At 41.2% G+C, this 12,977-nt stretch overlaps 2 protein-coding genes across 2 annotated transcripts in view; both read left to right on the top strand.

Moving 5' to 3' along the window:
• The window catches only part of nck2a (NCK adaptor protein 2a), a 33,009-nt gene extending 28,807 nt beyond the window's left edge, over positions 1 to 4,202 (top strand). Inside the window, exons 4-5 of the mRNA XM_079230324.1 lie at positions 183 to 958; positions 2,167 to 4,202. Of these exons, the coding sequence (XP_079086450.1) occupies positions 183 to 958; positions 2,167 to 2,361 (971 nt within the window). The 3' untranslated portion in view covers positions 2,362 to 4,202. The remainder of the gene's footprint in view (positions 1 to 182; positions 959 to 2,166) is intronic.
• Positions 4,203 to 9,533: 5,331 nt separating this feature from the next.
• ecrg4a (ECRG4 augurin precursor a) lies at positions 9,534 to 12,130 on the top strand. The gene is made up of 3 exons (XM_079230774.1): positions 9,534 to 9,662; positions 10,173 to 10,342; positions 11,968 to 12,130. Exons 1-3 carry the CDS (start codon positions 9,593 to 9,595, stop codon positions 12,115 to 12,117), a joined length of 390 nt encoding a protein of 129 aa, XP_079086900.1. The 5' UTR covers positions 9,534 to 9,592; the 3' UTR covers positions 12,118 to 12,130.
• Positions 12,131 to 12,977: the final 847 nt, after the last annotated feature.

Here is a 12,977-nt window from a genome sequence, read left to right as displayed (position 1 = left end):
TTTTACACACCTAGCTGTTTCGTCTCAACTTCATAAAGTGAGAATATGTCAATGTTGTGTTTACAGTTGTGGCCAAAAAGTCAATAAATGCAGGTTACAAATGTATTCGAAGCAAATGAGAAGAAAAAAAAATTGGTTCTCTATTTTTGTCACATTCTCTTTTGTTTCTATTCATGCTGCAGGTTTAGGAAAAACCAAGAGGAAGACGAGCGCCCGCGATGCTTCCCCAACGCCCAGCTCAGACACCGAGTACCCCTCCAATGGTAGCGGTGGCAGTGGCGGCAGAGGCGGAGCTGCTGAAAGGATCTATGACCTCAACATCCCCGCCGTAGTCAAGTTTGCCTACACAGGAGAGCGAGAGGACGAGCTGACCCTTGTCAAGGGCTCCAAGGTCATCGTGATGGAGAAGTGCAGCGATGGCTGGTGGCGGGGCAGTCAAAAAGGCCGCGTGGGCTGGTTCCCCTCCAATTATGTGCTGGAGGAGCTCGGTGGGGCTGACGATGGAGAGGAAGGAGATTCTTCGCAGGGCTACCAGGGCGGCTCTCAAGGGACTTTGTTGGCTAATGGGCGTGCAGGTGGCCGCGGTGCAGTGCTCCACTTGGTCCAAACACTCTACCCCTTCAGCTCTGTGACAGAGGAGGAGCTGAACTTTGAGAAGGGAGAGGTCATGGAGGTGGTGGAGAAGCCCGAGAACGACCCAGAGTGGTGGAAGTGTAAGAACTCACGTGGCATGGTGGGCCTGGTGCCTAAAAACTATGTGGTGGTGCTGGACGAGCGGCCCGACCCGCCCTCCTTTACGCCCAGCTTCCCGCAGAACCGCTTCGTGGCTCCAGCGCGCTCGGGGAGGTTCGCCGGGAGGGACTGGTACTACGGCAACATCACCCGACACCAGGCCGAGGCTATACTCAACGAGAGAGGAGAGGAGGGCGACTTCCTCGTACGAGACAGCGAGTCATCGGTGAGTCTGTGGGGTGAAGTCACGGCTGAGTTGCATTACGAAGGCGGGGAGAAACTCACATGAGGTAGAAGAGGACTTTAATACAGAAGCAGTTGGGAGTACTTTGGTTAATATTTGCATGTGGACAACTGTTTTTTTTTCTCCGCAATAGCAGCACGACCTTGTAAGGTGCTGTCAACTTTGCAGGTGTGTAGTTGAGATCAGAATAAGGGTTGAGTTCGAAGATGGGCGTGGCCTGGGCACGAAATGGACTTTTGTGATTTTAAAAGAATTTACAAAATAAGGGGAAATTAGCTGAAATGGAAGCAAAAAGAAACAAGTGAAGAAAATCTGCTGCTGGTTCAGTGGATGAGATATAACAGCGGAGTTTAGAAATAAGAGGTTTAACATGTATCACAATGACAAGTGCAGACAAATAGGTTGCATTGAAACAAAATCACACTAAGTAGTATAACATCTGATCAAATGTGCGTTTGGAGCTAAAGGTTTATAAGAAAAAAGCAGCAGCTGCTAATAATAGGCAAAACTCCCCTTTTCTTTATTAAGATTCATTTTAAATGACATTTAAAAAGTGCGACCCTGGGTGCTCACCTCTGGATGGCTGAAGTACAGAACAGTGCACTCTCTTACAAGCCGCTTAAAGAGTCCCTTTGGAGACAAACAAAGTTATGTTTACCTTCAGTGTTCCACAGCAAAACACTCTGTGTAATCATGAGGTTTAACAGATATGTAAGCAGATTTTAAACCAGCATTGTTTTCCTCAATGTTCACTCTCTTCCAGTCTTCTTCTCTGCCTTCGTTGGAGCTTTGTTGCACATGTTGCCATGTTACTGCCACCTGTTGATCAGTGAAATAGTTTAACGCCATTAGTAGGTATGTGTATCATCATGTGGGCTTGGCATAAACAAAATAGGGGCCTAATCAAAAAACGGCTTCATAAAGATAATAAAAATATCTTTCTGCTCCAAAACTCAACAGGGAACCTTTAAGAGTTTTAAATGTCTCTTTAAGATGCTGAAATTAAGTAGTGAATGTTTTCACTTTTGTCACAAGTTGCTGTTTGAGAAACGCTGGTCCAGATCTTTAAATGTGAGAAGATGCTGCCACCTGCTGGAGTAAAAGCGGTCTGTCTTAAAATGTCATTGCATGTGTTTTTCCGTCACTCTTTCATGTTTCTAATCAACAACTGTCTCCCTCCTTATTTTCAGCCCAACGATTTCTCCGTGTCTCTGAAGGCGGCCGCTAAGAATAAGCACTTTAAAGTGCAGCAGACGGAGGGCGTGTTCTGTATCGGCCAGCGCAAGTTCAGCTCCATTGATGAACTAGTGGAGCACTACAAGAAGGCCCCCATCTTCACCAGCGAACAAGGAGAGAAGCTGTACCTGGTCAAAGCGCTGCTGTGATTCACACATTCTCTCACCCACACTGGATCTTTCACACACTATACACAGATAGTTCCAACGCCACCCCCTAACTGTCTTAACTCAAGCCTTAGCTCTGGACCCTCTTGTGGTGGCGAACAGGTGACACCAAGATGGCGAGCGCCGTGTCAGGAAATACCCAGCTCCATCCTTCATGCACGGTGCATAATAATCATCTGTCTGTTGGACGTGCCGACATGTGCAGTGACCACATCTGCTGCTCACAGAACGCCTGAGGCCTTGTTGGGGGTTGAGCTCTCCTTCTGATGTCATACATAATGTCCATTCACTACCGCGCACATTGTAGGTTACACCATTGCTCTTAATCCACATGGGAAGAAAGACCTCCGAGGGACCTGACCTGTCAAATTGCTGGCCATTGTTTTATTTTGTTGATTTATTTTTAAAAATAAATCCTTGTTCCTCAGTTAACTTTTTGTTTATTTTTTTTTAAAGATAATTTAAATTCCTCTCTGGAGGTTTGAATCACTGCTCTTTCCTACAATGGCTTCACAAAGTGACTAGATTCACTCTCTTGCCTTTTCCTCCTAATTTTCATCATTCCTTTATATCATTTTCTCCCCCATTTTTAATGTGTGTCTTCCATCACCTTTACAAATAGTTTCTTTCTCCACAATCTTTAGTAGTGATTGAAAATCTGCATACGATACTTCCTGCAATATTTCTAAAAGGCAGTGGGGGAGCACTAATGCAATAGGGGAGACCTCTGATTTTCTGTAGAGATGAATGTTTATCAATGTAACCAAATGTGCCACCCTGTACCCAAACTACTGGCTTCAGGTCTGCACTGCACTCCCCATACTTGGCATTAATTTGTAGCTCTGTGCTCATGCTTTATATTGTGTCACTTTGGACATGTTTCTGTTCTCCAGTATGTGTCTGTAGCTACGTGAAGATACCGACTGAAGAATAATAAAAAACTACTTTTTGGTAACAAGTTTGAGTAACTAGACTTAATTTGCTCCAGGTCCTGCGAATGAATGCAGTTATGAAATAGTACCTCTTCTGGTGTAGTATTTGTCAAAGATAAGTATATCTTTGGGAATCTTGTCATGATGGAGATTTCTGAGAAATGTGTAATTTTACACAAAAATACACAATTATTTACACGATCAAGTGATTGACTGAGACCTAAATAATGAAAGAACTAAGAAGGGACACGGAAACGTCACACATTGTCATTCACTGGTCGACAAATAGTTTGGAAGTACTTCCTAATACTAAATTGTGAAACCAGTCCTCTAAACCCCTCCCCAAAACAGCAATTGTCCAATCATAGCTGAGCGACTCGCCAGGTCCGTCTCCAAGGCCTCTGGCTAAAATCAAAGATGCACTGTTTTATAAATGATTACCAGTTTCTACTGGTAAACTGCTATCAATATCATTTTAAGCTGCATGTGTTGCGCATGACCAGGACTTTGAACAAGTGAAGCAACAATAGCTAAGGGAGCTGGGCTTAACAGTCAATTTATAATTGGTTATCTTTCACTGCAAGAAACCAAATATATAAATTTGGTTGATAATGAAAAAAATATTCTAGTCCTACCAAACATTTTACGTGTCCTTTTTTTGTGTGTGCATTTGTTTACCAATGGAAGTGTTGTTGATCATGGGGTCCTCAGCTTTTATATGATATATCTGAATGTTATTGAGCATTGCTATTTAATTCTTGTCTCCACTGTATGTATATATATATAAAAAAATAAGATGAGGTGCATATATGAATGGCTGAGATCAAACTATGGTACTGTATCACTGACAACGTGATGAGAATTTAAATACTTTTGTTCAATAAATCTTTTGGAAAAATACTAAAATGACACGTGTTGAAGTGATTGGTTGTCATCTTTACTATCCTGCTGGTTGTTGTGCCTCCTGCCTCTACTGGCACTCATGTGGAAGATACTTTTGTTCTATGTTACAATTTTTTCCCGGATAAACAAGCAATCAGGAGCAATTTGGTGTTCAGTGTCTCCCTCGAGGACTCCGGAGGGGATCGGATGAGCCACAGATTGAATGATCAACTCTACATTTAATGGCTCACACACTCCACCTAAGCTGCAGCTGCCCAATCTGTCATCAGGAAAAGAGTCAAGCACGTCGTTCGGACCAGGCATTTGCAGAATGCATAACCAAAAAAAACTCTTCTTCACTTCCCTGTGTTGAAGATTTGCACACAGCCGTTAAAATAATGAGCTAGAATGTAAGTGAATGTCGGCCAGATCGATTGTGCAAACATGATGTGACTTGTCAATGACATTAAAATGATCGGCCAAGAAGTCGAATTGACCAGGACAAGAACACGGTGGACTTGGACTAAAATCTGATTGGTGGAAAAGTGATGTGAAGGGAGGCATATTGTTGTAAGTTGTTGTAAGAAGAATTGTATTCTTGAGCAAGCAATAAACCAGACGATCTGAATCCTGTCCCATTTTCATTTGTCATCAAAATTAGATTTTTCTCATTCTCGACACATCAATGACAGGCAAGACTATTATACCTAGAGCTAATGTTATTATAAATGCTGCCGAGAGAATCGGCAGTCTACCTCCATTTCAAACAGAAACCAGCAGGCCGTGCTTCAAGCATGCCAGAACACTCATACCCAGAGTATGGCTTGTATACAATATGGATGCAGTCTCTGTGACGTCACCCGTAGGTTTCTGAAGAGTCATTGTGAAGCTCAAAGCGGGTGTATAAGCAAAGCCTTCTACCTGTCACTCAAAGTGTCCGTGCCCACTAACATGTGTCAACTAGTGTAACCAGCTCACCTGGACAGACCTATGTCACAATCAAACCATCTGCCTCGTATCTCTATGTGAGGTTATTGACTGAAGCACCTCAGCAGTACTGTGGTTTATGTGCTATATTTGAGAAATATTATCTTCTGGAAGATATTCAGTTACCCATTGAGTGTTTGGGAACAAACGGCATTTACAGCAGGAAGTCCACCTGTCACGGGAACAATAAACACAGGACAACAATATTTGTTATTTATACATTTGGGTGATTAAAAAGATAGTAATAATAATAACAGAGAAGAACATATGTTGACCTTGCGAAACCGGCGCTTAAGTGTTGGCTGCAGTACCTTAAAAGTCCACAAGATGGCAGTATTGAGCTTCTTGCATTGTCACCTGGCGGCTGTTCACATTTTTTATATTCACATTACTGGTATCCAGTTGCCTGTATGACTTTGAGCACAACTATTTCCAATAATCTCAGTTTGGAAACAAACACTTACTTAATACAAGTTGAAAATGTTATCAAATCCGTTATTTCTCCCTTGCAAATTTATTTTAAATGGGATCTAAATAAGTAAATTATTTCACATAAGTCTTAACTTAACTGGCTTGTTTTGTGTTATTAAAAAGGTAAATTATGGAAAACTCAAAAAAGCATCCAAACTGAAAGGAGAGTCAGCCAGGAGGAGAAAGGGAGACAGCAACCAACTGAAAGGTTTGACATTCAGAGCTTCACCCGGTCACATGGGCTCCAACACACTTTGCACTAATGGCTTGAGTGGCTATTATCTTGTCTTTTCTTTACATTTATACAGACTGAATCTTCTCTCAAGCTCAGTTAGCCTCTTTCTTCAGAGATAAGGTTTGCTCTGTATTTTTCTTACTGTTAGCACATCTCCCAAAAGCACAGAAACCATCTCTAAATCAAGGTTCAAAGTTTTTATTTTGCCATTTCTGCCTAGACCAATAGTCCAGACACATTGGAATGGTTTGTGCAGGGCTCTCTGAGTCAACAGATTTGGAGAAAATGAAAAAAAACATCATAACAAGAAAGAGAAAAATATAAAATATGAAACACTATACATACGGCGGTATATGTACAAAAGGTAGTCGTATGTACAAGAAGGGTATTAGATTCAGTTTAAAAAATAAATAATGTTAAATTACAGTAATAAATAAATAGGCTAGTCCTGAGTGCTGGTCCTATTCACAGTTTAGTTTTGCCATCAGTCTGACTGTGGCAGGGAAGAAGCTGTTGTAGAAACGTGTTCTGTGGGTGATGATGCTGTCCGCTCTGCTGTGTCTCAGGTTGTACGTCAGTGTTTGTGTGTGAGCAGAGAGTGAGCTGGGTGGAGTGAGTCTCTGACGATTCCTTCTGCTCTTTTCCGACAGCGCTGCACATACATAGAGTCCATGGAAGGAGGTTTTGTCCCTGTGATCCTCTTCACAGTTTTTATGACTTTGCAGAGCCTTCCTCTCTGCCTGTGTGGTGTTACCATACCAGACAGTGATGCCTGCAGTGAGGATGCTCCATCAGTCCTCTGTAGGCCTGGGTGAGAGGGTGATGGTTCAGACCAGCTTTCCTGAGCAGCCTGATGAAATAAAGCCTTTGCTTTATATGTATGTTTTCTGCCAGAAAAGCTGTCCAAAGGCAGGACTTCTGCACAGCCAGGCAGATGGACTGACTGAGTTTGTCTTCAAGAGAAAGTTCATCAGACTCTAAAGTGAACACCCACACACAGGCAGCAAGGGTTGGTGTGGTCGGGCATTACATTTGATGAGGATTAGACACAAATAAAGACACCCCTTTTATCTTTTAGAAAGCCATTTAAGTTGTTTTTAGGATACAATACAAATTCTGATTGCATAAGAATTATTTTGCATTCCCCTATAACATGCATTTTTGGCATATTTTGTTCTATCTGTAATGTATCTGTAACTTACTGCGTATACTGCTCATCTTGGCAAAGACAAATTTGAAAGAGAAGGATTTTTCCGTGAGGCTTTACTGGTTTAATGAAAAGTTAAATAATGTATTCATTCGAGGTTTAAATGCATCAGAAACTGCACTAACCAGCTGTTTTAGAAATGTATTCATCTCTATTTCCCTAAATGAAACTATATATTTTAAAGCTATTTTAATTCAGTAAGTTGACTATAAGAAAAATAGAGAATAACACCAACTTTGTCCATGACCATTGGCAAAGATTATCTGCTCTGTGTGGAAGCTGACAGTCTGTGATGTCGGTGATGAAAGCTCAGCCACTCTTCATCTGACCCCCAACAGAGAGACACAGCGTGGATCCAACGGCCTCTTCTCTCTCTGCCGGTGAACTCGGAGAGAAGCAAACATCCACAGAACAGTGAACCTGAATGTTGACAGTCCGTCGGCATAGACGGTGTGAAAACTGCCTGAAACAAACTTCTTTTCATTTGCTCTCATCCACACGTTCTTTCTTCCTTCTGCTTTTCTTTTACACCTTTAAAAAAATAAAAGAATCAGAGGAGCTCAAGGATAAAAGTGTTCCCACTGAGCTCCTGACAATTGTGACGACGACGTAAATATCAAGTAATTAGGGAGCTTGAGGGCCAGTGGCTTTATCCAGATGTGTCCTTTCAATTTAAATTACCTTCCCGGAAAACACAACATGTTACAAGATTGGAAATTGTGGCTAGAAAATATGTGATATCCCTCTATACAAAGCAAATGGACATGACAGAAGTGAAAGAGGACAGTGTCAGCAGCTCACAGGCGCCCATTACACATGACGTGACACTGTAATATGCATTCATTCTGAATGGATGGGCAAAGGGTGAAAGAATGTTCACGCCTCTTTGACAGGAGCAGAGGAGAGCGAGGCCGTCGCAAGAAGAGGGGCGAGGGAGAGGAGAAGCCCACCCTACTGGGGCCTGTGGGCGTCGGCCTTCTGAGCCCAGAAAGAAGGAAGCAAAGTCAAATGAACTGTTTTGGTAACAAATTGTGTGTCTCTGATCAAACGGTGTTTCAATTTCCGTATTCCTGCCTTAACAAACAAACACATTGCACTGACTTATCTTTGTCCCAGAAAGCTCTGATGCAGAGATCATTCCACGTTTTTGAGGGCGAACGGAAAAAGCTCTGCGCCTGAATTTGATTCATTGCATACCCCAGGGATCGCTCTGTATGGTACGTACATGAGGACAGGAAACGGCAAACTGAAGGCCTGATGATGCCTTATAGTTATAGGAGACCAAGCACAGACCTTCCTTTTTTAGAGCCATCAATTGGCATGCCTGCACTAAAAAGCAGAGAATTGTGCTTTTTACTGAGCTTTACAGCACACGAGCCCCGACGCAAGAGCACTTCACAATGATGAATGGAGTTCATTCCACTTCAATATGAGCTGACCTCTGTTCTCTTCACTGCCCAGTGTGAGTGTGTTGCTAACATGGAGGAGGAAAAAAAAAAAGTCTTCAGAGAGGATGAAGCTACTTTAGTCAGAGCCTCATTGATGAAATAAGAATAGCAAGAGTTTGACAAACATATTCATCCTCTCCCTGCATTCTTCTGCCTTCCACCCCTTTCCTCTTTCAGTCTTTTGTGATGTGGCTCACTTCACCGTCGTCATCATGAAAGTAGTGCAATCATCTGCCTGCTGGTTTCCTGCATTCCAGCTCAGCCTGAGAGAGACAGAGAGACCGTTTGTAGTTCCAAAACGTACTACAAGTTCAAGCCCCGCCGAGTGAGGCTTTCTGAACGAAACCTCTATAAATTAACAGTTTATAAATCAATGTAGTATCAGAAAGGTTTGGGTTGCAGTGTGCACAGCTGCTTTGTAGGGATTCAATCAGGGACACCAGTCATTAAAAGGAGGCTATAACATGGTGAACAATAGTCTTCCCTTTAAAAATGAAACGTTGAATTTATTAGAAATAAAACACTTTTCTCTTTTTTTACACAAGAGCTAAGAGATCTTTAGATATTTCACTGTTGGCCACTGACTTAATGTTGAAGTGAATTCTGCCACTGTCCTGTTACTCCTCACCTATTCAGTGTAACGTCAGACTACCACAGGTAAATACCACAGAGACTCCTGCAACATGCACACTAATCCATAGTTTGTTAGACTGATACATTGCAATCCTGAATCTTTTCACACATCAAAACTGCACGGCAAACCACATTCAGGTAGAGGAGCTCTGCTTTTTCTTCCTTCCCACTGCTGCTCACGTACCGCTCTACATATGGGAGATGGAAAAGTAACTTGGACACATATGAAAATTAATTTAAGAGTGGAAATTCTCCCAGTTGCAGTCAGGAGGCGAGAAGGTAAACGACATTCCACCCACATGGGCAAGTTTCCACTTGGAAGGTCCGGGTTGCCGCCCACTCTTCGGTCTGGACGTGCAGCAGTTTCATGAACAGTTGTTGCTTTTCAGCAGCTCTGTAAAGACTGAGCGGATACAAGATGGCATCCCAGCGGCTCTGTTTGAGGTTAATGGGGCTGGCTGTATTGCTGGCATTCATTGCTCTTAGAGGTGAGCTCAATCTCGCTCTTTTATTCTTTTATTTTTTTTTTTTTTTTAAACAGTTAAAAAGATCCTTACTGCTGTTATTTAAGAGAATGCTCGTTCTTAATAGACATGAAAAGCAAAAAGCAGTAAAGGGAAAATATGGACTCGATATCGTAGAAAAGAATAGATTTTAAAAAGGTAATTAGCATAGTTTTATCCAAATCTATATCAGTAATATTTACAATTCTGCTGCCCACTTTATGAAGCACAACATACATTTGAGTGTAATGCTAATCTTAAATGTGGACGTTCCAGTTCATTAATTTATGGACGTTCCATCACAGCCAACACAACGTCTGTTTAACTGCCATAAATATTATTTATGTCATTATTTAATAGGCTTGTTTACATATTATTATTTGTACAACTTCTTAAGGAAAAGAGACGGTAACATCTTTACTCAACAGTGTGATCATACTGCTGATATAAGGATCAACTTCCTTCAATCTTCTGCCCGATTGTGCTTCCCTCCAGTGGCAGGAGCAGCTCCTGCCCCCTCAAAGTCCTCGGTGTCCGTCCCCTCTTCCAAAGCGCAGGACTTCCTGGCAAAACTGAGCAGAACAAAGAGGAACCTTTGGGACCGCAGTCGACCGGACGTGCAGCAGTGGATTGCTCAGTTTATGTACATGGGATTTGATGAGCAGGTGGGTGGTGTCGGTTCCAAGAGAGTTCACATTTCCTTCGAATTTTTTAAGTCTCTCTCCATCTCTTTCTCTCTCTCACACGCACACACAAACGCAACCTTCACATGATTGACTTTGCAGAGACAGATAAAAAAAAAAAAAAACTACGCAGAGGCAGCAATCTCAAGACTTTTAGCCTGTAGCCAGTAGTATGTGATGTTTCTGAGGAAATGTGGTGATGCAAGTGCACCATTGCATATAAAATGAATGAAGACACATAAACAAATATATATATATATATATATATATATATAATATTATATATATATATATATATATATATATATATATATATATATATATATATAATATTATATATATATATATATATATATAATATTATATATATATATAATATTATATATATATATATATATATATAATATTATATATAATATTATATATATATATATATATATATATATATATATATATATATATATATATATATATATATATATATATAATATAATATATATATATATTTTCGATCTAAATCTTTTCTGCTTAATTTGAAACACTTGTTGTCATAACTTGAGTCTTTCTGTGCGGTTTTATCTGCGCTCTTCTCACTGGTTTTGAGTGGGCTGATCTCAGTTGGAAAAAAATGTCAAAGAATCAGGTATCATCATGTATTTGATTGTAGTCCAACATCTTTGTCATCAGTGACTAACCAATATGTAATAATATTCAGGAGGTGGTGCTAATCTCCAGATTGTGACTGGTACTTGCAAAATTAGAATGGTGTTACAATGATGTCATAACCGTTCCTTCTTTTAAATTTTTCCTAGCACCTATCAGGATTTTGCAATATTTTAGTCAAGATTTCTTATCACTTGTGGAGTCGTTTTTTTTTGCCTGGCAACAGTCAATCCAATCTGATCAAACCACACCCAGACAATCTGACGAAGGAGCATTTTGAACTCTTAGGGGGGCTTTAAACCTGGATTAATAGAAAAACCACACAAAAACACATTCACACATAAAGCAGACAATACAAATGTAGTAATTTGCATCTTTATATTACTTAAATATGGAGATGACAAAAATGTGGAAAGCTGGTGTGAACTGTCATCTTGTCTTGTCTAAACTATAATCTTTTCCAAAGGCACATTTATCCCCACAATTTTGCCGTCTGACTGACTGACTGAATACAAACTGCATGTCAATACATGAATTCCCTCTCTTCCACTCCCACTTAGAGACAGTTTCAGTTTGCTTTCAGGTCAGTGACTGGCATGACTGGCAATTCACCAGGGATAGCAAGGGATGGAGGGAATAAATAACAAGAGCACAAAATTACTCCGTTACCGCCACAGCTGACAGCTTTTTCTTTTCAGCAAGAGTCACATTGATTCTAACGCAGCCCCATTTATGACATCTTATATACGAGTGTGCCAGTTGCTGTTGAACCCTTAAAAGGCCAAAGCTGTGAAAAGCATGGCCTTTTTTAAGGTTTTTCTTTACTGCACATCTTTGTCACAGCTGTGCCCGTGGAGAGACCTTATCAGCTGCCTCGGTCTTATTAGAGTGAGATTCGTTGAGAATTCTAACGATTCACATCTGTGGTGTGTTTTCGTCCCCAGAGGCTGGAGACCGACCTGTCGTACTGGATGGACCAAGCTCGCTCCAGCGACCCGGGGCGCCAGCACCACTATGATGAAAACGCCCCCATCGGGCCGCGTGACCCTGGTTCTTACAGACACGGCGCTGATGTCAACTACGACTACTATTGACTGACAGTCTGTTAGACTAGCACATGCCGTGCAGCTGTCAATGCCCATGTGCTCCACAGCTGCTCTGGCAGTATAACCAGTATAGCCCACTCTCAACACTCTCTCTATTATCATCTGCGTATTAGTTATAGAGCAGAGGGGATGTTCAATGACATTAAATGCACAATTCTATGTGCTATTTACATTTGTGCAAGTAATGTTTTGAGGGAGCTGATTTGTGTGAAACACCGTTAAAATCTGATGTCTGACTGCAATAGTAGAAATGTATCACACTCTCACACGCAGAAATATTGCCCTGCCTAATTATATCATATGCAATATATTGGAAATATTTTATTAAAATAGCATCTGAAATTGATAACGCACATCCTGACATGAGATTTCACAAATTAGAACACAAGGACATTGTGATAAACACGAAATGATGCTGTAACAGTCTTTCTAGAGGGTTTGCCCAGTCCTGCAGTGCGCTGCGTAAACAGCCAACAGGGGGTTGACGCGCCACGCAACATCCAGTGGAAAAACAAAGTCAAGTCGCTCTGTATCTCTGGAGACGAAACGCCATGAAACTGATCAAATAAACACAAAACACTGATGCACAGCTGGAGCTGTTTTTCAAGATTCTCATGTCTGCAATTTAAATATCAAAAGCACAAATTCACAAAAAACAGAAAAAAGTAGACTTTCAGATTTCTTGCCTCATATTTCAGTTTTAGATTCGGGCCTGTCCATCCAACACGCGAGCTCCGGTATGGAAAGCCCTTTTCCCGCAGTGCAACGCCAACGCAAGGCAACGTAACACTCTTTAAAGAGAAAGTAGTCTTTGCTTCCAAAGAATAAAAAGACACCACATCCAAGAG

Source organism: Taurulus bubalis, assembly GCF_910589615.1.
Source record: "Taurulus bubalis genome assembly, chromosome: 15".
NCBI lineage: Eukaryota > Metazoa > Chordata > Actinopteri > Perciformes > Cottidae > Taurulus > Taurulus bubalis.
Note: the sequence above shows the minus strand (reverse complement) of the source record. Positions and strands in the feature narration are given on the sequence as shown.